Source organism: Mobula hypostoma, chromosome 5, assembly GCF_963921235.1.
Source record: "Mobula hypostoma chromosome 5, sMobHyp1.1, whole genome shotgun sequence".
In the NCBI taxonomy this organism is placed as follows: Eukaryota; Metazoa; Chordata; class Chondrichthyes; order Myliobatiformes; family Myliobatidae; genus Mobula; species Mobula hypostoma.
In genome coordinates this window covers 97,349,958-97,377,782 of record NC_086101.1, presented here as the reverse complement: position 1 = coordinate 97,377,782, position 27,825 = coordinate 97,349,958, and the positions used below count along the sequence as shown (strand labels likewise).

General features: G+C 45.2%; 1 protein-coding gene across 3 annotated transcripts in view; it reads left to right on the top strand.

Moving 5' to 3' along the window:
- The window catches only part of LOC134346869 (contactin-associated protein-like 5), a 1,934,616-nt gene that overhangs the window by 930,575 nt on the left and 976,216 nt on the right, over nucleotides 1–27,825 (top strand). For all 3 annotated transcript variants that reach the window (XM_063048675.1, XM_063048674.1, XM_063048673.1), the window contains exon 10: nucleotides 5,527–5,698. In XM_063048675.1, coding sequence (XP_062904745.1) covers nucleotides 5,527–5,698 — 172 coding nt within the window. The remainder of the gene's footprint in view (nucleotides 1–5,526; nucleotides 5,699–27,825) is intronic.

Here is a 27,825-nt window from a genome sequence, read left to right as displayed (position 1 = left end):
CTAGTAGGTGCTACAGGAACCTCTGCTCCCACACCAGCAGGCACAGGAAGAGCTTCTTCCCTGAGGCTGAGACAATGCTGAACTTCTCATCACAGCGCTAAGCAGTATTGCATCCGTATTGTACTGTCTCAGTACTTTTATATTTGTGTGCTGTAGCACTTTTTTTATTTGCAGTTATTTTGAAAATAACACTATTCCTTGCATTTCTGGTCAGATGCTAAATGCATTTCATTGGCTTTGTATCTGTACTCGGCACAATGACAATAAAGTTGATTCTAATTGAATCTACCGATCCAGAATTCAAGCCGACTATAACAAAAGAAGAACTTATGTGTTAATTAATTAACCTGGAATTTGAAGAACTTTTAATTTTAATTTCAAAAGTAAACATTATCCATAATACAAGTATGGACAAACAACACACATCAAAGTTGCTGGTGAACGCAGCAGGCCAAGCAGCATCTGTAGGAAGAGGTACAGTCGACGTTTCAGGCCGAGACCCTTCGTCAGGACTAACTGAAGGAAGAGTGAGTAAGGGATTTGAAAGTTGGAGGGGGAGGGGGAGATCCAAAATGATAGGAGAAGACAGGAGGGGGAGGGATAGAGCCAAGAGCTGGACAGGTGATAGGCAAAAGGGGATACGAGAGGATCATGGGACAGGAGGTCCGGGAAGAAAGACAAGGGGGGGGTGACCCAGAGGATGGGCAAGAGGTATATTCAGAGGGACAGAGGGTGAAAAAGGAGAGTGAGAGAAAGAATGTGTGCATAAAAATAAGTAACAGATGGGGTACGAGGGGGAGGTGGGGCCTAGCGGAAGTTAGAGAAGTTGATGTTCATGCCATCAGGTTGGAGGCTACCCAGACGGAATATAAGGTGTTGTTCCTCCAACCTGAGTGTGGCTTCATCTTTACGGTAGAGGAGGCCGTGGATAGACATGTCAGAATGGGAATGGGATGTGGAATTAAAATGTGTGGCCACTGGGAGATCCTGCTTTCTCTGGCAGACAGAGCGTAGATGTTCAGTAAAGCGGTCTCCCAGTCTGCGTCGGGTCTCGCCAATATATAAAAGGCCACATCGGGAGCACCGGACGCAGTATATCACCCCAGTCGACTCACAGGTGAAGTGTTGCCTCACCTGGAAGGACTGTTTGGGGCCCTGAATGGTGGTAAGGGAGGAAGTGTAAGGGCATGTGTAGTACTTGTTCTGCTTACACGGATAAGTGCCAGGAGAGAGATCAGTGGGGAGGGATGGGGGGGACGAATGGACAAGGGAGTTGTGTAGGGAGAGATCCCTGCGGAATACAGAGAGAGGCGGGGAGGGAAAGATGTGCTTAGTGGTGGGATCCCGTTGGAGGTGGCGGAAGTTACGGAGAATAATATGTTGGACCCGGAGGCTGGTGGGGTGGTAGGTGAGGACCAGGAGAACCCTATTCCTAGTGGGGTGGTGGGAGGATGGAGTGAGAGCAGATGTACGTGAAATGGGGGAGATGCGTTTAAGAGCAGAGTTGATAGTGGAGGAAGGGAAGCCCCTTTCTTTAAAAAAGGAAGACATCTCCCTCGTCCTAGAATGAAAAGCCTCATCCTGAGAGCAGATGCGGCGGAGACGGAGGAATTGCGAGAAGGGGATGGCGTTTTTGCAGGAGACAGGGTGAGAAGAGGAATAGTCCAGATAGCTGTGAGAGTCAGTAGGCTTATAGTAGACATCAGTGGATAAGCTGTCTCCAGAGACAGAGACAGAAAGATCTAGAAAGGGGAGGGAGGTGTCGGAAATGGACCAGGTAAACTTGAGGGCAGGGTGAAAGTTGGAGGCAAAGTTAATAAAGTCAACGAGTTCTGCATGCGTGCAGGAAGCAGCGCCAATGCAGTCGTCAATGTAGCGAAGGAAAAGTGGGGGACAGATACCAGAATAGGCACGGAACATAGATTGTTCCACAAACCCAACAAAAAGGCAGGCATAGCTAGGGCCCATACGGGTGCCCATAGCTACACCTTTAGTTTGGACGAAGTGGGAGGAGCCAAAGGAGAAACTATTAAGAGTAAGGACTAAGTCCGCTAGACGGAGCAGAGTGGTGGTAGAGGGGAACTGATTAGGTCTGGAATCCAAAAAGAAGTGGAGAGCTTTGAGACCTTCCTGATGGGGAATGAAGTATATAAGGACTGGACATCCATGGTGAAAATAAAGCGGTGGGGGCCAGGGAACTTAAAATCATCGAAAAGTTTAAGAGCGTGAGAAGTGTCACGAACATAGGTCGGAAGGGATTGAACAAGGGGTGATAAAACAGTGTCGAGGTATGCAGAAAAGTTTAAGTTCGGTGGGGCAGGAGCAAGCTGAGACAATAGGTCGGCCAGGACAGGCAGGTTTGTGGATCTTGGGTAGGAGGTAGAAACGGAAAGTGCGGGGTGTGGGAACTATAAGGTTGGTAGCAGTGGATGGGAGATCCCCTGAGCGGATAAAGTCGGTGATGGTGTGGGAGACAATGGCCTGGTGCTCCTTAGTGGGGTCACGATTGAGGGGTAAATAAGAGGAGGTATCTGCGAGTTGTCGCTGTGCCTCGGCAAGGTAGAGGTCAGTACGCCAGACTACAACAGCACCCCCCTTATCAGCGGGTTTAATAATAAGGTTAGGATTAGTGCGGAGGGAGTGGAGAGCAGAGCGTTCCGAAGGAGTGAGGTTGGAATGGGGACAAGATGCGGTGAAGTCGAGACAGTTGATGTCCCGTCGGCAGTTAGCGATAAAGAGATCCAGAGCAGGCAGAAGACCAGAGCGGGGTGTCCATGAAGAAGAGAAGGGTTGAAGACGGGAGAAGGGGTCATCGGTGGGGGTGGAAGAGTCCTTGCCGAAGAAGTAGGCTCGGAGACGGAGACGGCGGAAGAAGAGTTCGGCATCATGGCGAACACGGAACTCGCTGAGGTGTGGGCGAAGGGGGACAAAGGTGAGGCCCTTACTGAGGACAGAGCGTTCTGCCTCTGACAGTTGAAGGTCGGAGGGGATGGTAAAGACCCGGCACGGATGAGAGCTGGGATCAGAGGGGGGAGGGGGGAGGGGGGAGGCTGGGGGTAACAATGGACAAACAATGCTTTTTGTTTATATTCTTAGTGTCATTTGGTCAATATATTTAGTAGTATTTAGTAGAAGATTGCATTCCTCAACACAAACTCAAACTGCACAAGGACTCTTTAGTTCCTTTGTGCCTCAGTTTTTTTGTATTTTCTCTCAATTTAGAAAACAATCAACCCTTACATTTCTTCTACCAGAGTGTATGACCATAAACTTCCTGACCCTGTATTCCATCTGCCATTTCTTTGCCTATTCTCTGAATCTGTCTAACCCTTCTGTAGCCTCTTTATTTCCTCAAATCTACCTGGCCCTTCATGTATCTTCATATCATCTACAAACTTTGCAACAAAGCCATCAATTTCATCATCCAAATCATTGACATATAACGTAAAAAGAATCTGTCCCAACACAGACCCCTGTGTAGTGGCACTAGTTACTGGCCCTCAACGAGAAAAGGTTCTCTTTATTCCCATTCTTTGCATCCTGCCAATCAACCACTGCTTTACCCATGTTAGAATATATCATGTAGTACCATGGGCTCGTAGACTGATAAGTAGACTCATGTGTGGTAGTTTGTCAAAGGCCTTCTGAAAGTCCAGCTACACAACATCAACCAATTCTCCTTTGTCTATCCTGCTTGTTGTTTCTTCAAAGAATTCCAACAGATTTGTCAGGCAAGATTTTCTCTTGAGGAAACCATGTTTACTACAGCCTATTTTATCATATGCCTCCAGGTACCCTGAGACCTCATCCATGATGATCGACTCCAATGTCATCCCAACCACTGAGGTCAGATTAACTGGCCTATAGTTTCCTTTCTTCTGTCTCTCTCCCTTCTTGAAGAGTGGACTGAGAGTTGCAGTCATCCACTCTTCTGGAACTATTCAAGAATCTGATGATTCTTGAAAGATCATTACAGTACTAATGCCTCCACAATGTTTTCAGCTACCTCTTTCAGAACCCTAGGATGTAGACCATCTGGTCCAGGTAACTTATCCACCTTCAATCCTTTCAGTTTCCCAAGAGCCTTCTCTCTAGTTATGGTAAATTCATACTTCATGACCTCTGACACCTGGAACTTCCATCATAGTGTTAGTAAAGACCAATACAAAATATTTATTCAGTTCGTCTGTCCTTTCGTTGTTCCTGATTATTACCTCTCCAGCATTACTTTCAAGCAGTCCAATATCTGCTGTTGCCTCTCTTTTACACTTTATGTATGTGAGGAAACTTTTGGTATTCTCTTTAATATTTTTGGATCTATGTATACAAGACCTAAGGCTTTGTGTTTTTAAAAAAATGAACATTAAAAAAGTACTCTAACCAAGTTAATATAGTGGATTCCTATGAATTGGGCTGTTAGTTTATCAGTGCAGTCGCTTATTGGAACAACTCTTAAAGAACAAATAAAAATCAAGAAAATAGTCGGGATTCCCTTCATTTATTTGGGACACCATGCTGCCTAATTGAGACAGGGGACTGGACTGTTGCTGAACAGTTTCTAAGTAGTCTGTCATGTGCACGTTTAGTGGCCATTAGATATGGCACTCTGTCTGTCTGTATCTTGTTTTACGGCGGTTGGCATCCAGCTTAATGGTGCATTACTGCCTCCCTCTGCTCCAGAATGTGCACTAGACATACATTCTAAATCAACTGCACTCTGCCTAGGGTAAACAGTTTTTAAATGGCATCAATTGTGTCTGTGTTGTTGTCAAAGGGCAGTGATTATCAAGGCTGATAGTTGGTGAGTAATAAGCAGTAAGACAATTCAGAACTCTTTTGCTTAATGTGATAACATGCATTCAGGTTTGGAGATGCCAAAAATGGCTGGGAGTGAAAATGAAACAATTCACTACTTCAACAAGTTAGGAACAATGAAAAATTTGAAGGTATCGCCAATCATCCTGAATGTTACAACAAAAATTAAGATTTGGAGAATGCAATTGTCAAAAGCATTGTATGAAGGCAGTTTATTATCTACACTAGGTGCCTGCACTGTTTTTGTTCATTTAGTCAATCAAAAGAACACAGCAATGAACACTAGCTTAATTCCTCCATCAATCACTATTAGCAACTATTTATAGTAGTGTAGTGATTTTGGTAGTGTTCTAATACGTTCTGTATTTCTTTTAACTATGTAACTTGTTACTCAGTTAAGCAGTAATTTGCCTTTTTTATACCTTTTTAACTATCTCCATGAAACTTCGGCAATGGTTTAAATGGGCCAAAATGTACTGTTCCTATTGTGTCCCAATGAACCAGAATCCACTGTATTAAGGCATGTGAAAAGGTACCCCTTATCTTTAATAAATCTAAATGCTAACAAAAAATGATTAGCTGTATCTTTTGCACTGGAACTGGTTTTGATGATCAATGATCATTTGTTTAAGATGGACAGAAGCACAGAACATAATTACTTATGTGGTTTGCAAGCAGCTTCTTATCATCTGATATGTTTCTACTCCAAAGGTTGCCCTGAACAAGCTGCTGCCACTGATTGTTCAAATCCCTTCGGTGCATTTGAAGGCTGTATGCGGCTCATTCTGATTGACAACCAAGCAGTGGATCTCATTTCAGTGCAACAAGGTCTACAGGGAAACTTCACTGACCTACATATAGATCTTTGTGGCATCCAGGACAGGTAATTGTATAGCCCTCTTTATACCATTTAAAAGTTCACAGATGGTTATCTCCTGCTATGTGTATGCATGTCTACAGACAAAAGGATATTACTTAAAGATTTTGGTTACTTTTTACTTGAAATGTCTTGCATTTCAGTGTGATTGGAGTTATTTGGTTTCAAATAGTTCTTAAGGAGTCATTTGAGTGATCATATGCTTAATTTATTGGTTTATTTATCACCTTATTAATCACTTTATTTATCTCTGTTTACTTGCTTGCTTATTTATTTATCTAACTGCCTATTTATTTACTTATCAAATAACTAAAATGTTTAACACATAGGAGCAGCATTAGGCCACTCATCCCATCAAGTTTGTTCCACCATTCCATATTGGCTGATTTATTATTTTTCCCAACCCCAATTTATTGGCTTCTCCCCGTAACCTTTGGTGCCCAGACAAGCCAAGAACCTATCAACCTCCACTTTAAAAATACTTAATAATTTGGTCTCCTTGGCAATCTATAGCAATGAATTCCACAGCTCTGCCTAAAGAAATTTCTTCTTATCTCTGATTTAAATGAACAGCCCTCTATTGCAAGGCTGTGCCCTCTTGTTCTAGTCTCACTGACTATAGGAAACATCTTCTCCACATCCACTCTTCCTGGACATTTCAATGTTCGATAGGTTTCAATAAGATCCACCCTCATTCTTCTAACCTGTCAGGGCAGTATGCAACAGGAGCAAGAATAGAAGATCCACATTCCAACCTATTTGCAAAAATCATTTGTTCCCTTTCTTTCAAGTGTGTAATGGGCCTATACTGTGCTGTAATGTTCTATTTAGTTACATCTGCTTGAGAAATGTTATGAGACCATACTTCCATTGGGTTTTGCTGGAGAAGTTTTCAAAAGCCTCTCTCACTTTTGGGGAGAAACCAGAATCCCCAGTGGAAACTGAGGTGCTCCTTGGAAGAGTGTGTGTTTTTATTTCATGCTTCTTTATCGAGTGGGCAACTGCATAATTTGGAACAGTGTCCATGGTTCTGGTTTCTCCAACAAAACTTCAAAGTTCAAAGTGTATTTATTATTGAAGTATGTATACCATATACATCCTTGAGATTTGGCTCTTTGCAGGCAGCTTCAAAACAAAGAAACAATAGAATTCATGAAAAAACAACCCACACCACTAAGACAATCATACCTCCACAGTGCAAAAAAGAAAGAACAAATTGTACAAACAATTAAAAAAAAATCTATCTGCACCTACCCTAATGAGGTACCTCAGGATCTTCACTGTTACAATGTAGATACTTTCCTCCTTTCTAAAGTCTACAACATAAGCAACACTGTCTAACCATTCCTTATAAGACAGTTCAACCATTCATAGAGTCATACAGCATACAAATAGGCCATAGGCAACTTACCCATGCGAACCCAGATGTCTATCGGTCCTAGTGTCATTTGCATGTATTTGGCCCATAACCCTCTGAAATATATCCAGAAATCTGTCCAATGGTCTTTTAAATATTGTAATTGTACTACCCATATAGCTTCCTCTGGTGGCTTATTTAATATACATACAGCCGTCTATGTGAAAATGTTGCCCCTTCGGTTCTTCTCAAAATCTTTACCCACTTTATGCCCTCTAGTTTCAGACATTCCTGCCCTGGGAAAAACACTGTGAACTTATCGATGCCCTCATTATTTTATGCACCTCTCTGTGAGGTCACCCCTGAGTCTCCTCTGCTCAAAGGGAAAAAAAAAATCTCAGTCTATCCAACATTTCCTTCTAAAGCATGCCTTCCAGTACTAGTAATATCTTTATACTAATCTTCTCTGCACCCTTTCCAGCTTAATAACATTCCTTCTATAGTTGGGCAAACAGAACTGCATTCAATACTTCAGTGTCATTTCCTAGGTATTAGTCCAGTAAATCTCTGAACTGCTTCCAATGTAATAACATGAATCCTTAAAGAGGGAGGATGTAATATTCCAATTGATAGGTTCTTGGTTAGTCAGGGCATCAAGGGTTACAGGGAGAAGGCAGGGGAAATGGGGTTAAGAGGGTTAATAATACAGCCATTATAGAATGGTGGAGCAGACTCGATGCACCAAATGGCATATCTCTGCTCCTCTGTCTTATGATCTAACATATCTTGCAAGACTTTAATTAAATGAAACATTACTTCAAAGTGCTGGAAGAACTCAGTATATCAGGCAGCATCTGTGGTGGGAAATAGAAAATATTTCTGGACTGGCCCAATGACGGGTCTTGACCTGGAGCATCCACTATCTATTTCCCTCCATAGATGTTCCCTAACTACTAAGTTCCTTCAGCAGACCAGGCAGCATCTATGAAGAGAAATCGACAGTTGAAGTCTTTGTGTGTTATCCCAGATCCATGCATTCTTTTGTGTGTCCTTTATGCTTAAAATTCCTCAGCTGAAGTACAACATTCTTGTAGTTTTGCTTATTACTCAATATACCACTGTTTAGCCTTTTGCAAATCATGCATTAGGACACCCATAGCCCTAAGATTGTAGGACATCTTAGAGCCCTACAATCTCCTGCCATTTTGATAAAAGGCTCCTTCATAACTTCCCTGCTAAAATGGACAATTTTACTTTTTCCCACTATATTCTCTATTTGTCAGAGTCCTACCTATTGACAAATTATCTATATTAGTTTGTGTATTGATAAATTAATCTTTATGAACTAACCTGTACTACTTATCATTATTGCATTATGTCTTCACAAGATTTTATATAAAATTTCAGAATTTACTTTATTGTCTTTGTTTCATGTGTTTTAATTAATCTTATAGTTTTATTAATTTTATTGACTTTTATTTTGTTTTGACTATCTCTTCATGTGCTTGAGTTGAACCTACAAACCTGGGGTATTTTCACTGATCGCAAACAACAGACAGAGACCGAGTGATAGTTCAGGAACTTACACATGGTCCTTCTGACAGAGGGAAACAACAGAGAATACTCCATTAAATTGGGCAGAACAGAGACATTAACAGGAAACACAGATATTGTTCCAAAGACACAGGATGTAAAACAATGCCATAAGAGAAAGGCCCAACCCCGAGCTTTGTTTACTATCGAGGGCATGGTGGGAGCATAACCTCCTGACACCTACTCACCTCTGTGACTGATGTCAATGTCCATTTTGAGCATGCAGAGAGTCAGCAAGATCTGTACACTGCATTCAGACCAGTTGAATGTGGTCCTGGATGAGGTAAGACCATAAGACATAGTATTATGCCATTTAGCCCATCAAGTCTGCTCCACGATTTGACCTTGGCTGATTTATTTTTCTTCTCAACACCATTCTCCTGCCTTCTCCCCATAACCATTCAAGAACATATATCAGCTTTTTAAAAAATACACTCCAATGGCCTTCACAGCTATCAGTGGCAATAAATTCCATGGATTCATCACCCTCTGGCTAAAGAAATTCCTTCCCGTCCCTGTTATAAACATATATCTTTCTATTCTGATAATGACAATGAGAGACGAAGCCAAACAGCCAGCTGGGTCTAGCATGATCCATCCAATTGAAATAAGGCCTAATCATATTTTATGCAACTGTGTGGTAGGATTTCATTGTCTTGAATAAAACGAGTGTGTCAACTAGTGAAGTTAAACTTAAAGCTTTGCAAACAGCGTAAGTGCATTCACAGGAATGATCCCAGGAAAAAAAGGGCTAATGTAGGAGGAGCATTTGATGGCTCTGGGCCTGTACTTGCTGGAGTTTAGAATAATGAAGGGGTAGCTCATTAAAAACTATTGAATATTGATAGGCCTAGATAGAGTGGACATGGAAAGGATGTTTCCTATAGTGGTGGGGGGGAAGGGGGAGTCCAGGAATGGAGAGTTAGCCTCAGAATAAACAAAGTACCTTCAGAACAGGGATGAAGAGGAATTTCTTTAGCCTGAAGGATGGTTAATCTGTGGAATTCATTGTCACAGACAACTGTGGAGGCCAAGCCATGGGTATCTTTAAAGTGGAGTTTGATACATTCCTGATTAGTCCGGGCATCAAAGGTTACGAAGTGAAGGCAGTTGACTAGGGTTCAGAGAAATAATAAATCAGCCATGATGGAATGTGGAGCAAACTTGATGAGCCAAATGGCCTAATTTTGCTCTTTTGTATAATGGTCTTATAATATGAGTGAATCTTGAATAGAGAACTCCCTTGGGCTGGAGTGCTACAGTAGCCACTTAATTTCCAGTACTGTGACTAGAATGACCACTTCCCAATCATTGAGCTACAGAATCAAATTGCCTTTATTTCTTACATCCTTCACATACATGAAGAGTAAAAGTCTTTACGTTACATCTCTATCTAAATGTGCAATATGCAATTTATAGTAATTTGTAATAAATTGTATGTACAACAGGACAGTCAATATAGCATAGAAGTGCAATTGTATCAGCATAAGTTAATCAGTCTGATGACCTGGTGGAAGAAGCTGTCCGAGAGCCTGTTGGTCCTGGCTTTTATGCTGTGGTACCATTTCCCGGATGGTAGCAGCTGAAGCAGTTTGTGGTTGGGGTGACTCGGGTCCCCAGTGATCCTTCAGGCCCTTTTTACACACCTGTCTTTGTTAATGTCTCGTATAGTGGGAAGTTCACATCTACAGATGCACTGGGCTGTCCGTACCACTCTCTGCAGAGTCCTGCGACTAAGGGAGGTACAGTTTTTCTTCAGCAGTTTGAACAGGGCATGACTGTGTAAGCCTGTGAAGGTTGGCCTGAGAGAACAGTGGGAGAGTTTAAAAAACAAGCAGATTGAGAAGGGGAAGGTCATTTCTTCGGCAGTTTGAACGGGACGCGACTGCACAAACGCGTGAAGGTCGGCCTGTGAGAACAGTGGGAGCATTTAAAAAGCAAGCAGATTAAAGGAGTGGGCGTCGTAGGAGCGGGCAACGGAGTAGTGGGAGACAGAGTAGGAAGACTTTGGCTTGAGAGGCTGCGGACGAGCTTGCTCCCAGTGAGGTAAGGCCGGGTAAGCTCCTTTAATTAATCTAATTAACTTAGAAGTAGGGAATGGAGGCAGCAGTTGGGGCAGTCGAGTGCTCCATTTGAAGTATGTGAGAAGTCAGGGCGAGCACAATTGTCCCTGATGACTACACCTGTAAAAGGTGCATCCAGCTGCAGCTCCTGACAAACTGAGTTAGGGAACTGGAGCTGGAGCTGGATGAACTTTGGATCATTCGTGAGGCAGAGGCAGAAATAGACAGGAGTTATAGGGAGATAGTCACCCCTAAAAGTCAGGAGACAGGTAGGTGGGTGACTGTCAGGAGAGGGAAGAGGAATAGACAGAATGAGCAGAGCATCCCTGTGGCCGTTCCCATCAATAATAAGTATACCGTTTTAGATACTGTTAGTGGGGACAATCTACCAGGGACAAGTTGCAGTGGCCGCATCTCTGGTACCGAGACTGGACCCTCAGCTCAGAAGGGAAGGAGGGAAAAGAGGAGAACAGTACTGATAGGGGATTCAATAGTTAGCGGGACAGATAAGAGATTCTGTGGGAGAGATCGAGAATCCCGGATGGTCTGTTGCCTCCCTAGTGCCAGGGTCCACGATATCTCAGATCGAGTTCTCAGTATTCTCAAGAGGGAGGGTGAGCAGCCAGATGTCGTGGTCCATGTAGGGACCAATGATGTGGATAGGAAGGAGGAGGCAGTCCTGCAAAGAGAGCTTAGGGAGTTAGGCGCAAAGATGAAGGACAGGACTTCCAGGGTTGCAATCTCAGGATTGCTACCCGTGCCACGTGCTAGTAAGGCTAGAAATAGGAAGATAATGCAGCTAAATATGTGGCTAAGGGGTTGGTGCAGGAGAGAAGGCTTCATGTTTCTAGACAATTGGGCCTTGTTCCAGGGAAGATGGGACCTGTTCCGACGGGACAAGTTGCACCCGAACTGGAGGGGGACTAACATTCTTGTGGGAAGGTTTGCTAGTGCTGCTGTGGGGGGGTTTAAACTAGATTTGCAGGGGGAGGGGAACCAGAGTGTTAGAGCTAGTAAGGTGGAGGAGGATAAAGGTCATGCGAGAACTGCAAGTACAGCGCATGGATTAAAGCCAGATCTAACATATAAAGAGGCTTTGAGGAAAGAGAAGCAGAATAAAGGGTGTAAAGGCAGTAAGATAGAAGAGCTAAAGTGCGTGTACTTCAATGCAAGAAACATCAGGAACAAAGGTGATGAACTGAGAGCTTGGATACATACATGGAGTTATGATGTAGTGGCCATTACAGAGACTTGGCTGGCACCAGGGCAAGAATGGATTCTCAATATTCCTGGATTTCAGTGCTTTAAAAGGGATAGAGAGGTGGGGAAGGAGGAGGAGGGGTGGCATTACTGGTCAGGGATACTATTACAGCTACAGAAGGGTGGGTGATGTAGCAGGATCCTCTTTTGAGTCAGTGTGGGTGGAAGTCAGGAACAGGAAGAGAGCAGTTACTCTACTGGGGGTCTTCTATAGGCCTCGTGGTAGTAGCAGAGATACAGAGGAGCAGATTGAGAGGCAGATTTTGGAAAGGTGCAAAAATAACAGGGTTGTTATCATGGGTGACTTTAACTTCCCTAATATTCATTGGCATCTGATTAGTTCCAATGGTTTTGATGGGGCAGAGTTTGTTAAGTGTGTCCAGGACAGATTCCTGTCACAGTATGTTGACATGCCAACTAGGGGGAATGCCATACTAGATCTAGTATTAGGTAACGAACCGGGTCAGGTCATAGATCTCTCAATGGGTGAGCATCTGGGGGACAGTGACCACTGCTCCCTGGCCTTTAGCGTTATCATGGAAAAGGATAGAATCAGAGAGGACAGGAAAATTTTTAGTTGGGGAAGGGCAAATTATGAGGCAATAAGGCTAGAACTTGTGGGCGTGAATTGGGATGATGCTTTTGCGGGGAAAAGTACTATGGACATGTGGTTGATGTTTAGGGATCTCTTGCAGGATGTTAGGGATAAATTTGTCCCGGTGAGGAAGATTATGAATGGTAGGGTGAAGGAACCATTGGTGACAAGTGAGGTGGAAAATCTAGTCAGGTGGAAGAAGGCAGCATGCATGAGGTTTAGGAAGCAAGGATCAGATGGGTCTATTGAGGAATATAGGGCAGCAAGAAAGGAGCTTAAGAAGGGGCTGAGGAGAGCAAGAAGGGGGCCTGGCGAGTAGGGTAAAGGAAAACACCAGGGCATTCTTCAGTTATGTGAAGAACAAAAGGATGCCAGGAGTGAAGATAGGACCAATTAGAGATAAAGGTGGGAAGATGTGCCTGGAGGCTGTGGAAGTGAGCGAGGTCCTCAATGAATACTTCTCTTCGATGTTCACCAATGAGAGGGAACTTGCTGATGGTGAGGACAATATGAGTGAGGTTGATGTTCTGGAGCATGTTAATATTAAGGGAGAGGAGGTGTTGGAGTTGTTAAAATACATTAGGACAGATAAGTCCCCAGGGTCTGATGGCATATTCCTCAGGCTGCTCTACGAGGCGAGGCTAGAGATTGCTGAGCCTCTGGCTAGGTTCTTTATGTTCTTGTTGTCCATGGAAATGGTACCGGAGGATTGGAGGGAGTTGAAGTTTTTCTCCTTGTTCAGACAAGGTAGTAGGGATTGTCCGGTTGATTATGGACCAGTGAGCCTTACGCCTGTGTGGGAAAGCTGTTGGAAAAGATTCTTAGAGGTAGGATCTATGGGCATTTAGAGAATCATGGTCTGATCAGGGACAGTCAACATGGCTTTGTGAAGGGCAGATCGTGTCTAATAAGCCTGATAGAGTTCTTTCAGGAGGTGACCAGGCAAATAGATGAGGGTAGTGCAGTGGATGTGATCTATATTGATTTTAGTAAGGCATTTGACAAAGTTCTACATGGTAGGCTTATTCAGAAAGTCAGAAGGCATGGGATCCAGGGAAGTTTGGCTAAGTGGATTCAGAATTGGCTTGCCTGCAGAAAGCAGAGGGTTGTGGTGGAGGGAGTACATTCAGATTGGAGGGTTGTGACGAGTGTTGTCCCACAAGGATCGGTTCTGGGACCTCTATTTTTCGTGATTTTTATTAATGACCTGGAGTTGGGGGTAGAAGTGTGGGTTGGCAAGTTTGCAGATGACACAAAGGTTGGTGGTGTAACACACACAACACGCTGGAGGAACTCAGCAGGTCGGGCAGCATCCATGGAAATGAACAGTCAACGTTTCAGGCCGAAACCCTTCGGAGAGGGCAGGGGCCCTATAAAGAAGGTGGGGGGGGAAGGTGGGAAGAAAGCAGTTAGGTGCCAGGTGAAAAACCAGTAAGGGGAAAGATAAAGGGGTAGGGGAGGGGATAGGCAGGAAAGGCGTAGGGGAAAACAGAATGGGGAGTAGAAGGAGCTGGAACCATGAGGGAGGTGATAGGCAGCTGGAAGAGTGGGCAGAGTGAAACTGGGATGGGCGAAAGGAGGGGGAGGGAATTACCAGAAGTTGGAGAATTCAATGTTCATGCTCAGGGGCTGGAGACTACCCAGACGGTATATGAGGTGTTGCTCCTCCAACCTGAGTTTAGCCTCATCATGGCAGTAGAGGAGGCCATGTATGGACATATCTGAATGGGAATGTGAAACAGAGTTGAAGTGGGTGGCAACCGGGAGATCCTGTCTGTTGTGGCGGACGGAGCGGAGGTGTGGTCCCCCAATCTGCATCGGGTTTCACCAATGTAGAGGAGGCCGCACTGGGAGCACTGGAAGCAATAGATGACCCCAACAGACTCACAAGTGGAGTGTTGTCTCACCTGTAAGGAATGTTTGGGGCCCTGAATAGTGGCAAGAGAGGAGGTGTAGGGACAGGTGTAGCACTTACGCTTGCAGGGATAAGTGCTGGGTGGGAGATCTGTGGGGAGGGACGTGTGGACCAGTGAGTCGCGGAGGGACCGATCCCTGCGGAAAGTGGAGAGTGGAGAGCGGTAGAGAGAGGAAGATGTGCTTAGTGGTTGGGTCCTGTTGAAGGTGGCGGAATTTGCGGAGGATAATGTGCTGGATCCGGAGGCTGGTGGGGTGGTAGGTGAGGACAAGGGGAACTCTGAGCCTGTTGTGGTGACAGGAGGATGGGGTAAGGGCCGAAGTGTGGAAAATGGAGGAGATGTGGGTAAGGTCATCATTGATGACGGCAGAAGGGAAATCACTATCCTTAAAGAAAGAGGACATTTGAGATGTCCTGAAACGGAAAGCCTCATCCTGGAAGCAGATGCAGCGGAGACGGAGGAACTGGGAATAGGGAATAGCATTCTTTCATGTGGCAGGGTGGGAAGAGGTGTAGTCGAGGTTGTTATGAGAGTCAGTGGGCTTATAGAAGGTGTCAGTGGACAGTCTGAATCCTGAGATAGAGACCAAGAGATCGAGAAAGGGGAGAAAAGTGTCCGAGATGGACCAAGTGAATTTAAGGGCTGGGTGGAAGTTAGAAGCAAAGTCGATAGTGTAGAGGATTGTCGAAGATTGCAGAGAGACATTGATAGGATGCAGAAGTGGGCTGAGAAGTGACGGATGGAGTTCAACCCGGAGAAGTGTGAGGTGGCACACTTTGGAAGGACAAACTCCAAGGCAGAGTACAAAGTAAACGGTAGGATACTTGGTAGTGTGGAGGAGCAAAGGGATATGGAGGTACATGTCGACATATCCCTGAAAGTTGCCTCACAGGTAGATAGGGTAGTTAAGAAAGCTTATGGGGTGTTAGCTTTCATCAGTCGAGGGATAGAGTTTAAGAGTTGCGAGGTAATGATGCAGCTCTATAAAACTCTGGTTAGGCCACACTTGGAGTACTGTGTCCAGTTCTGGTTGCCTCACTATAGGAAGAATGTGGAAGCATTGGAAAGGGTACAGAGGAGATCTACCAAGATGCTGCCTGGTTTAGAGAGTATGCATTATGATCAGAGATTAAGGGAGCTTGGGCTTTACTCTTTGGGGAGAAGGAAGATGAGAGGAGACATGACAGAGGTATACAAGATATACTTATACTTTATACTTCATTGTCGCTGTTACGTACCCCGTAACTGGGTTGCCAAACCAGCAGAAATGGATCACTCAGTTGGAGTCTGGAGTACTAGAACTAAGAAAGTTTTATTAAAGAAACAAGCAACACAGTAATCGAAAGGATAATAAATGCAACAATTCAACAATGATAACCACACATGTGCACAGAATTAAGATAACAGCATCAATCAAGCTCTATCGTTGTCTAGGGGTAAATGACCAATTTCAAAATGACTCAAGGTTCAGTCCAGTTAGTAGTTCAGTTCGCAGTAATCGTTGCCATGGCGATGGACAAGGTGGGGGAAGAGAGACATAGAATAGGAACAACTGATCATTCAGAACGGCTTCACTCACAGACCAGCGAGATGGCTCACAAACAGCATTTGGGCGGGTCCTTGGTGATGTCACCTGAGGTCACCGACTGTGACCCCTCCTCCAGATGCGGTCGATCCTCTGCAGTGAACCCGGCACCCAGGCAAGGGCGGACACACACCGGGTTCCCGCTGATCGTACCTTTCCACCCTTGTCGTTGTCTGGTACTTCTCATCCACTCGTGAGAGGCGCACCGCTTCCAGGGTCTCGTTACCTCGGGTGGCGTGTGTGCCTGTCTTAGCGAACCTGTCCCTTTTTTATCCCCCTGCTGGGGTATCGCCTGTCCATCACTTCAAACAGTTCAGGGTTCAAAGGGGGGAGCCGCTCCAGACAGCTCTCTCTCCCACATCCCTTCATTACACATCTCCAGACGCTGCTCCATTGTTCCTTATCTCTCCTTCCCCTGAGGGCAGGTGGCAGACCAACTGCTGATGCCACTGATGCTAGCCCAGGCCAGCAAACATCTTAATTTTATGTGTATTCTCGTAACACTTCCCCCCTTTAAAGATTTTTACCGGGAGGTAAAAATTACAAACATGACTACATTATCTGATACATACACAATATACATCTTTAACAGTTATTTAGCTAATACAGAGAATTTGAAGCTGTCAACACCTTGACAGACAGTCATCACATTTTCTGTTCCTTTTACACGTGTTATTAATAATCCCTTAGACCAGGCTCCAACTCAGCAAACTTCAGAGTGGCCAAAAACACTGATGAATTGCGACCAATGTAACCTCTCATTTGGTTTTGTCCCGGACCACAACAAGGGTCGTCCCATTCCGGCTCAGTTTTCTCTCGCAAGGGCTTAGTAGGAGGGGGACGGGTATTGACCGCAGAGTTATTGCAAAACTTCCTGCAGTACCCCACCATCTCCAAAAGCCTTCTGAGGGCCCTCTTGTCTGTCGGGGTTGGGAGGTCAGCGATAGCCTGCACTGTAGCTTGCATCGCTGCCAGCTGCCCCTGTGTCACCACAATTCCCAGGTAAGTGACCCTCGTGTGGCCGAATTCATTTTTTTCAAGGTTCACTATCAAACTGGCTTCAGACAGCCGTATTAAATTGCCAATACACACCTCTGTGTTCATCAGCCCTTTAGTCACTGAATTACTCAAAAAATATGGGTGTTGTTTACTTGGCTGCCCTATTGTAACCACAATCACCCAACGTCCCAGTTCTTTGCATTTCCTCGGGACAATCAAACACATGGGTGCGAGTCGTTTAATTACTCCTTCGGGGATTAAGGGAGAGACCTTATCAGTAGACCTGGCCAAAACAATAGCCTTCGCCCATCTGACCGATCCCATCCTAATCTTTTCAAAATGGTTCTTTTCTCTTATCAGGGGGCCCCTAGCTTCATTGATTTCCGCGCTAACACCGACTAGGTTTGTTAGCATATCAAAAGCCGGTGACCGTCTCAGTTCGCGTCGGTCATGATCAATAACATTTTTCCCCCTGGGCAGCCGGTAAATCTCTTTCATGATTCCACCAACTGTTTCCTCCAGCACCGCAAGATGTCCACCGGGGGGTACCTCGTGGGCCATGTTAAAAACCTCATCCCCATAACTCTTTTGCACCACCCCCCATTCCTCATCTGCGGGTACTGTACTTGATTTCCCTTTCTTCCTTAGCACTTCCTCCTCCGCACAATAGCTTGTCAAGGCTGTGTCAGAGAGAGCGGTCTCTGCCAAAACCATCAGCCCCTCGTCTCGCTCCTGCGTCTGCACAAATTCTTTCCTGGCTACTGCTACGTCCGTCCCAGCTCCCTCACTACCTCTTATCTCACTACACCCTGTCTCATACAAGGTTGGCAGAAATGTTTCAGCCAAATTCACCATCGCGGGCGGGGCCTCCATGCTGGCAGGCTGACCCGTCAATCTCACGACTGGGAACACGATTCCTCCGGCGATGTCATTACCGAGCAAGACTTCCACGTCTTTCATCGGTAATTCGGACCTCACCCCGATCGTGACTAGTCCAGAGACCAGGTTGCTCTGTAAATGTATCTGGTGCAAAGGGACTGACTCTGTCCCTTCCCCAACACCTTTGACCTCTACCTCCCCAGTCTGGGTCTCTGAGCTAAACTCTAATACACTCTTCAGTATTAGTGACTGACACGCTCCCGTGTCTCTCCAGATCCGCGCTGGAACTGGTTTTAACCCCTCCTTCACTGACACCAGTCCGGCCGAGATAAACCTCTCGCGCCCTTCCTGGACTTTTTCAGACCTGTCCTTCCCTAGCGGTTCGCTTAACAGCTCAATACAGCCATTCAAAATTTCCGCTTTTCCTTTCCCCGTCTCCTTCCTTGGGGCAAAGCACCTGGACGCAAAGTGTCCGACTTTCCCACAATTAAAACAGACGACCCCAGGAGACTTCCGACCAGACTGCTCCCGGTCTACCTTATCTTTTTCACTAGTCCCCGGCTTACTTTCTGACTTTTCCGGTGGACTCTCCCCGCCGTCCTGACTACCCTTCTGGTAGCCTTTACTCGGGGCAAACTTCATTTTATGCGTCAACGCATACTCATCCGCTAACTTAGCAGTTGCGGCTAACGTGGCTGCCTCTTTCTCATCGAGGTAGGGTCTCATACCCTCAGGGACACAACCTTTAAACTGCTCAATCAGAATCAGCTGCAGCAGTCTGTCATAATCCCCCTCTACCCCTTTCGAGGCGCACCAACGCTCACAATATGTTTGCATCTCACGGGCAAACTCCAAATACGTGCGGTCCCACTGCTTCCTCGCATTCCGGAACCTCTGCCGGTATGCCTCCGGGACCAACTCATAAATCCTGAGGATGGCCTCTTTCACCACCTCATACTTCTGGGCATCTTCCGCGGATAAAGCGGAGTAAGCTTGTTGGGCTTTCCCTTTCAGTACACTCTGAAGTAAAACAACCCACTTATCCCTCGGCCAGTCCTGACTTATAGCTACTTTTTCGAAGTGGAGAAAGTACCGATCCACATCGGTATCGTCAAATGGGGGAACCAGCCTAACCTCCTGGGTCGCCCGGAACCCTCCACCTTGGTTCGGCACGAGCCCCTGCTCGGCCCTTATCTTTAACTTCTCCAGCTCAAATTCCCTTTCCCTCTGTTTCTCCTCTCTCTCCAACTGTCTGTCTCTCTCTTGCCTTTCTACCTCTTTCTCTCTCTCTTGCCTTTCTAACTCTTTCTCTCTCTCCCGCCTTTCTAACTCTTTCTCTCTCTCCCGCCTTTCTAACTCTCTCTCCTGCCTTTCTAACTGCTTCTCTTCGTGTTCTAACTGCCGTACCCGGAACTCGTGCTCGAGTCTCAGTTTTTCAAGCTGTACCTGTACCGCGTCTCCAGCAGGTTTTTCAATAGACACCTCCCCCAGCTCACCTTGGGGAAACACACCTTTAGATACATAGTGCTCTACAATAGCTCTGTGTATCTCCTCTCTCCTCATTGTCGACTTCACCTTGGCAAGATTCACCCGTTTGGCCACAGCTATCAATTCCGATTTCCTGGCATCCTCTAATGCCTCCAAGGTCAGCGCCTTTATAAATTCCTCAACCTCCATTTCTGCTGTTTGTCTTTTCTTTCTTTCGGGAATTTTAACCCAATCAATTTACTCCGTCCCAAATTTAGCGTTCAAAATCGCGGACGAGAACCCCACTTATGTTACGTACCCCGTAACTGGGTTGCCAAACCAGCAGAAATGGATCACTCAGTTGGAGTCTGGAGTACTAGAACTAAGAAAGTTTTATTAAAGAAACAAGCAACACAGTAATCGAAAGGATAATAAATGCAACAATTCAACAATGATAACCACACATGTGCACAGAATTAAGATAACAGCATCAATCAAGCTCTATCGTTGTCTAGGGGTAAATGACCAATTTCAAAATGACTCAAAGTTCAGTCCAGTTAGTAGTTCAGTTCGCAGTAATCGTTGCCATGGCGATGGACAAGGTGGGGGAAGAGAGACATAGAATAGGAACAACTGATCATTCAGAACGGCTTCACTCACAGACCAGCGAGATGGCTCACAAGCAGCTTTTGGGTGGGTCCTTGGTGATGTCACCTGAGGTCACCGACTGTGACCCCTCCTCCAGATGCGGTCGATCCTCTGCAGTGAACCCGGCACCCAGGCAAGGGCGGACACACACCGGGTTCCCGCTGATCGTACCTTTCCACCCTTGTCGTTGTCTGGTACTTCTCATCCACTCGTGAGAGGCGCACCGCTTCCAGGGTCTCGTTACCTCGGGTGGCGTGTGTGCCTGTCTTAGCGAACCTGTCCCTTTTTATCCCCCTGCTGGGGTATCGCCTGTCCATCACTTCAAACAGTTCAGGGTTCAAAGGGGGGAGCCGCTCCAGACAGCTCTCTCTCCCACATCCCTTCATTACACATCTCCAGACGCTGCTCCATTGTTCCTTATCTCTCCTTCCCCTGAGGGCAGGTGGCAGACCAACTGCTGATGCCACTGATGCTAGCCCAGGCCAGCAAACATCTTAATTTTATGTGTATTCTCGTAACATCGCCAAACAATTGGTACTAGAACGTACAATCATCACAGCAATATTTGATTCTGTGCTTCCCACTCTCTGGATTACAATTATTAAATATTAAAAATAGTAACAACTAGTAAATATTAAAAATTTAAATTATAAATCATACATAGAAAATAGAAAAATGGAAAGTAAGGTAGTGCAAAAAAACTGAGAGGCAGGTCCGGATATTTGGAGGGTACGGCCCAGATCCGGGTCAGGATCCGTTCTGCAGTCTTATCACAATTGGAGAGAAGTTGTTCCTGAATCTGACCGTACGAGTCTTCAAGCTCCTGAGCCTTCACCCGGAGGGAAGAGGGACAAAAAGAGTGTTGGCTGGGTGGGTCGTGTCCTGAGATTATCCTGGCAGCAATGCTCCAACAGAGTGCGGTGTAAAGTGAGTCCGTGGATGGACGATTGGTTTGTGTGATGTGCTGTGTCATGTTCACGATCCTCTGCAGCTTCTTTCAGTCTTGGACAGGACAACTTCCATACCAGGTTGTGATGCACCCTAGAAGAATGCTTTCTACGGTGCATCCATAAAAATTAGTGAGGGTTTTAGGGGACAGGCCAATTTTCTTTAGTTTTCTCAGGAAGTAAAGGTGCTAGTGGGCCTTCTTGACAGTGAACTCTGCTTGGTTGGACCAACTCAGGTCATTTGTGATATTGACCCTGAGAAACTTAAAGTTTTTGACCTGTTCCACTTGCTCACCACCGATGTAAATTGGGTCGTGCGGTCCGCTACTCCTTCTGAAGTCAACAACCAATTCCTTTGTCTTGCTGACGTTGAGGGATAGGTTATTGTCTTTGCAGCATGCCACCAGGTTCTTAATTTCCTCTCTGTACTCAAACTCATCATGACGCGACATACAGTCTACAATTGTTGTGTCATCAGCAAACTTATATATTGAGTTTGATGGAAACTTTGCTACACAATCACGGGTGTACAGTGAGTATAGCAGGGGGCTGAGTACAGAGCCTTGTGGGGCACTGGTGCTCAGAGTGATTGTAGAGGAGAGCTCGTCCCCTATTTTTACAGCCTGGGTCCTGTCTGTGAGGAAGTTGAAGATCCAGCTGCAGATCTGAGTGCTAAGGCCCAGGATCCGGAGCTTAGGAATCAGTTTATTTGGAATGATGGTATTAAAGGCAGAGCTGTAGTCAATGAAAAGGAGCCTTATGTATGCGTCTTTATTCTCCAGGTGTTCTAAGGAGGAATGTAGGGCCAGAGATGTTGACCACCTGATGTTGACCTGTTGCTCTGGTAGGTGAATTGCAAAGTGTCAAGGTTGACCGGTAGGCTGTGGTTGATGTATGCCATAACCAATCTCTCGAAGCACTTCATAGCAATTGATGTCAGAACCACAGGTTGATAGTCATTCAGGCATGCCACCTTGTTCTTCTTCGGCACTGGGATTATCATTGCCTTCTTAAAGTATGAGGGGATCTAAGACTGAAGCAAGGAGCAGTTGAAGATATCAGCAAACACTCCAGCTAGCTCGTTTGCTTGGGCCCGGAGAACCTGTCCTGGGACGCCATCTGGGCCCGTTGCCTTCCTTGGATTTATTTTCAGGAAGGCCCTTCTAACGTCCTCCTCAGTGATGATGAATCTCGATGCCACCAGGTCCGGTTCATCCGGAGGGAGCGGGATGCTCCCCTTCTGTTCGAATCTTGCGTAGAATACGTTAAGTTCGTCAGCAAGAGAAGCGCCACAGTTATTGATATTCCCAGCCTTTTCTTTGCACCCAGTGATCTTATTTAGACCCTGTCATAGTCTACTGGCATCCCTTTGGTTAGCCTGGGCTTCCAACTTGGCTCGATATTGCCTCTTGGCACCCTTAATGGCTTTCTGGAGTTCACGCCTGGCTTCTGTGTAGCGACTGGTATCCCCGGACCGAAAAGCCACAGCTCTAGCCTTTAAAAGGAACTTGACCTCATAATTCAACAAAGGTTTCCGGTTAGGGAATACCCGGATCATCTTGCAAGACACACAGTCCTCCGTGCATTTCTAAACAAGTCCATGACAGCTGAGGCATACTCATCGAGGTTAGCTGCCGAGTACTTGAATACTAACCAGTCTACCAATTCAAAACAGTCATGGAGGACCTCATCCGTTTCCTCCGTCCAACACGACACTACTTTTGACACTGTGACCTCCCACTTCAGTTTCTGTTTGTAAGCCGGGAGGGGGAGTACAGCCTGATGGTCCAATTTTCCAAATTGAGGTTATGGGACAGAACGGTAGGCACCCTTGACAGCTGTGTAGCAGTGGTGAAGTATATTTCGGCCTCTAGTGGACGAGGAGACATGTTGGCATAACTTAGGCAGCGCCTTTCTGAGGTTGGCCTGGTTAAAGTCCCTGGCTCTAATGAGGAAAACCTCCAGATACCTGGTCTCAAGTTCACTGATGTTGGCATACAGCATGTTCAGAGCACACTCCACATCCGCCTGGGGGGGAATGTAGACCGCTGTCAGTATGACCGAGATGAATTCCCGTGGCAGATAGTAGGGACGACACTTCACCTACAGGTGTTCCAGGTCCTGGCTGCAGGAGCTTGTCAGTGCCACTGTGTCCGAGCACCACCCAGTGTTGATCAGTAGGCAGACACCACCTCCCCTCGTCTTGCCCGAAGACGCTGTGCAGTCCATCCGATGGATCGAAAATCTCTCCGGTCGGATGGCACAGTTTGGGGTGGCAGGGAAGAGCCAGGTCTCGGTGAAACAGAATACACAGCAGTTCTGCATCTCCCCGCAGTAGGTGAGTCTCCCTTTAAGATCATCTACTTTGTTCTCTATGGCTTGCACATTAACTAGTTGGATGATGGGCATAGGGGCCCTGAAGCCCCTCAGCTTCAATCTGACCAGCAGCCCAGCTCTTTTCCCACGCTTCCTCGGTAAAGGGTGCATCTTTCCAGGTTTCCATCGATGCAGTGTGTTGTTGTCAGCTCTTTGAGGTAGGTGGACGCGTCCCGTGGGAATCGATCGGCGGGTCGCTTCGTCGGATGCTTCAGGTCGGGCCGAGTAACGGGGATGGATCCGCTGCCACTTCCAGCTGCCAGGGGCCCAGGCTGTCGGTTGGGTCGGGCCCCGAAGCCGACACTTAATCCAGGATGGCCGGGCTCCTGGCTGAAACAAGTCCTTAAGTCGAGTCACGGTTGCGGAGGCCTCCGCTCCAGCCGAGCCTGGCCTCGATTTCCGAGGTCGGCAGTGGAGACCTCACTTCCGGCAGCCGTAGATGGCCACCAACGGGGTTTTACAGTGGTCGTTTAGGGGAAGCGTCTGGGGCACTTTGAGGTCTCCACCGTCACTTCTGTGTGGTCGTCTGCTCCGGAGAGGGGCCATGTCTCCAAGTGCTCTGGTACGATAGCAGACCGCAGGTCTCCGGGAGCGTAGTGGGCCTCATTTGTCGGGTCCGGAGTTTAAGAAGCAGTTCTGGCGTGGTGGTCTCCAGCTGGGTCAGTGGCTTTGCCAGGGTGTTGTTTATCTTGATCTTGCTAAATTGGAGGTTTAGAAGGGTTACTCGGGTATAGAATAGTGGAGAGGGCAGTTTCCTCGGGAGAGCATGTGCAAAGTTGCCAGTTACCGGCGCCATCTTTAACGAAGTTTTATTAAGATATTAAGAGGAATAGATAGAGTGGATAGCCAGCGCCTCTTACACAGGGCACCACTGCTCAATACAAGAGGACATGGCTTTAAGGTAAGGGGTGGGAAGTTCAAGGGGGATATTAGAGGAAGGTTTTTTACTCAGAGAGTGGTTGGTGTCTAGAATGCACTGCCTGAGTCAGTGGTGGAGGCAGATACACTAGTGAAGTTTAAGAGACTACTAGACAGGTAAATGGAGGAACCTGTGTTAAAGCTCTTACCTAAATGTTAACGTTATCTGGATGCTTTTATTGCAGCAGCATCGGGTATGTAGATCATTCATTTTGTTTGCCCCTTTCCCCCTGTAACCACCCCCTTTGACTGTGACTTTAATTAGACAAAAGACAGAATCAGGCCATTCAGCTCGAGTCTGCTCCACCATTACATCATGGTTGATTTATTATCCCTTTCAACCCCACTTTCCTGCCTCCTCTCTGTAACTCATGACACCCTTACTAATCAAAAACCTGTCAACTTACATGTTATATATACCAAGTGACTTGACCTGCACAGACATCCGTGGCAATGAATTCCACAGATTCACCACCCTCTGGCAGAGGAAATTCCTCCTCAAGCCGAAGTCCCTTTGTCAGTGGTGTGTACACTTTTCATAGTCACAACATTCAAGCTGGGTGATGTGGATTTACGTATGACCTTGTTTTTCTCCTGTTAAGTTTAGTGCAGTGATGTTTCTTTTGAATATTTTTGAAAAGCTGGTGATCTAAGCATGCAGTATCTGGGGACAGGCTTTTGCTGGTACATATCAGCTATGTAATTACACGTCTTTGCATATTACATGCACACAGGTTGCAGTTGAATTGTGAGGAAAATCTGTTTAATAAAAAATATTTCATGTTCATGTAATCCCTTATCACACTGAATTGCAGCCACCAACTCTACACAATGCAGTCTTACTGATGTATGTTGAATGCTATTAAGTATGCAGACATAACTGTTTTACTCCAGAATGATGGTAATAGGGCAGCTGTATTCTTTGAGATTTGCTCTATTAATTCAACACTATTTCTTCAGACTTCGGAGAGTGGACAGAAGAATGGACACCAAGGTAGGGGTTGGGTTTTCTGACCCAAAGCTAAGACAAAGGCAGGAGACCGATATATTGTCATATAATCTTGAACACCGCACCACATGGAGGATGTGGTTACACTAGATAAGGTGCTTTTGAAATTCATGAGTCTCTTCCCAGATTTGAAGGATTTTATGAAGACAGATTGACGAGGCTGGGACTGTTTGTTTAGAAGAAGAGATCAAGGGTGGGTGGAGCTTCAAATGCTATCTAAAATTCTAAAATCTAAAATATCTAAAATTCTGAGAGATTCATACAGGGCAATTGGAAATTAGCTATGGTTTTCCTTAGTGGGTAAATCAGTACCTGAGAACATAAATTTGAGTTATTTGGTATTGGGATTAGAGGGGAATTGATGAAAATTATTTAAACCAAAGAGTGTTCAGGGTGTGGAATTCTTTGTTAGAAAGGATGATGGCGGAATGAAGGTAGGAACAGCTTCTTCTCCTCTGCCATCATATTTCTGAATGGTCAATGAACCAACACATAGCACAATCTCACTAGTTTCACTTTCCTTTTGCATGACTTATTCAATTTAATTAAGTCATGCAAAAGGAGGCATATCTTATTGAAATTTATAATATTTTTTATGTGTTGCACAGTTCTGCTGCTGCAAAGCAACCAATTTCACAACATATGTCAGAGATGTTAAACTTAATTCTGATACTGATTCTGAATCAGTAATTAAAACAGAAAATGTTGCAAATATTTAGCAAGTTAAGTAGTGGATCTAGAGGGAGAAACAGAGTTGGTATTTCTGGAGAAATAAATGTTAAAAGTCAACACATGTCAGTGATAATAAACCTCATTCTGATTCTGTGAGTAACCAAAGACAGAGGAGAATAGGAATTGATAGAAAAATAAATTAGCAGGCTGTTGCTCTGTGCTGCAAAGTTCTTTAATTCCATGAAGAAAGTTGAAGATGATGAGGAAAGTACAGAGTTTAAGGAAAAATGAATAGTAATGTGCTGCTTTGTGACAAAAGCTGTTTCACCAGCAACAGACCAAAATGAAAGAAGCCCATTCTGCTGAGGAAAAGAACTAGGATATAGGATATCATAAGAGAGAGGGGTGACAACATGAAACAATTTGTAAGTGCAGATAGAATATTGAAGAGTGTGCGAATGGAACAGAATGTAATTTCACGTGAGGGAAGCACTGATGATAAATGAGAGGCACTCAACATGAGATATAATGCCACAAAGGAAATTTATGTGAATTCAGCAGATGAACTTCCTATCCTTGCCAGTGAAAGTAGAAGAAGCAATGAATTAGCAGTGAATCTGTTTTATGGTATTGGCTGAAGGGAAAATATTAGCATTTTTTGAGAACCTTCTGTTCCTTGGCGAGTGCTGTGTGTGCTTATACAAAAGATGTGATATCTACAAAAGGAGGAGGGATTGGGAATAAAGAAAATAAAAGACTTCTCATGATCATTTTCAAACTATCTAAAGATATCTTTAAATTAAATGTCTGTCTCTGGAGTGGTGTCTACTTTAATGCAGGAAGCATGGCAACGATTTTGTGCGTAGCGAGATCCCACAGGTAACACCCTGCCATTGGCCAGATTATTCGATAAACATAGAACACGGAACGGTTCAGCAAAGGAGAAGACACTGTGGCCCACAATATTGTATCCAACTAATTCAAAATCATATTTATTGTAATCTGTACAATGCAGGCACAGGAGCAGTGAAAATCTTTCAGCAACATCACAGGCACATTTCATCATTAGCAGTAATCACAAAAAAAAGGAACATAATATAAATATAAACTATATCAACATTTTGCATGAAAGAAAACAATTAGAATAAAATAAAATACAAAGTCCATTTTAGTGCACAGCAATTGAAGTGGCCATAATGTTGTGCTGGTTGATTCAAGAACTGAATGGCTGAAGGGATTAAAATATTGATGCCTAATTACATTAGTTCTTTCTGCCTGTACACAGTTCATATCAAAAAACCATAAGACATAGGAGTAGAATTAGGCTATTTGTCCCATCGAATCTGCTCTGCCATTTCATCATGGCTGACTTACTATCCTTCTCAACCTCATTCTCCTGCCTTCTCTCCTTAATGTTTGAAGCCCTTACTAATCAAGAACCTTTTAACTTCTGCTTTAAATATGCACAGTGACTTGATCTTCACAGCTGCCTGTGACAATGAATTCCACAGATTTACAACCTTCTGGCTTAAAAATTCCACCTCATCACTGTTCAAAATGGACATCATTCTATTTTGAGGCTGTACTCTCTAATGTCCACTGCAAATAGGCTTTTCAATATTTGAAATATATTGCTCCATGCTCTACATATACATGTGCTTATCTAAAAGCTTCTCTAATACCCGTTATTGTATATAACTCCACCACCACCGCCAGCAGTGCACTTCAGGCACCCACCACTCTGAGTTTTAAAAAAAGCTTGTGCTACCTTGCTAAGCCTGTTCCCATCATATATTCTATGTTCATCTCCTTGTTATTATCATATATGTGGATCTGTCCTGGGACCAGC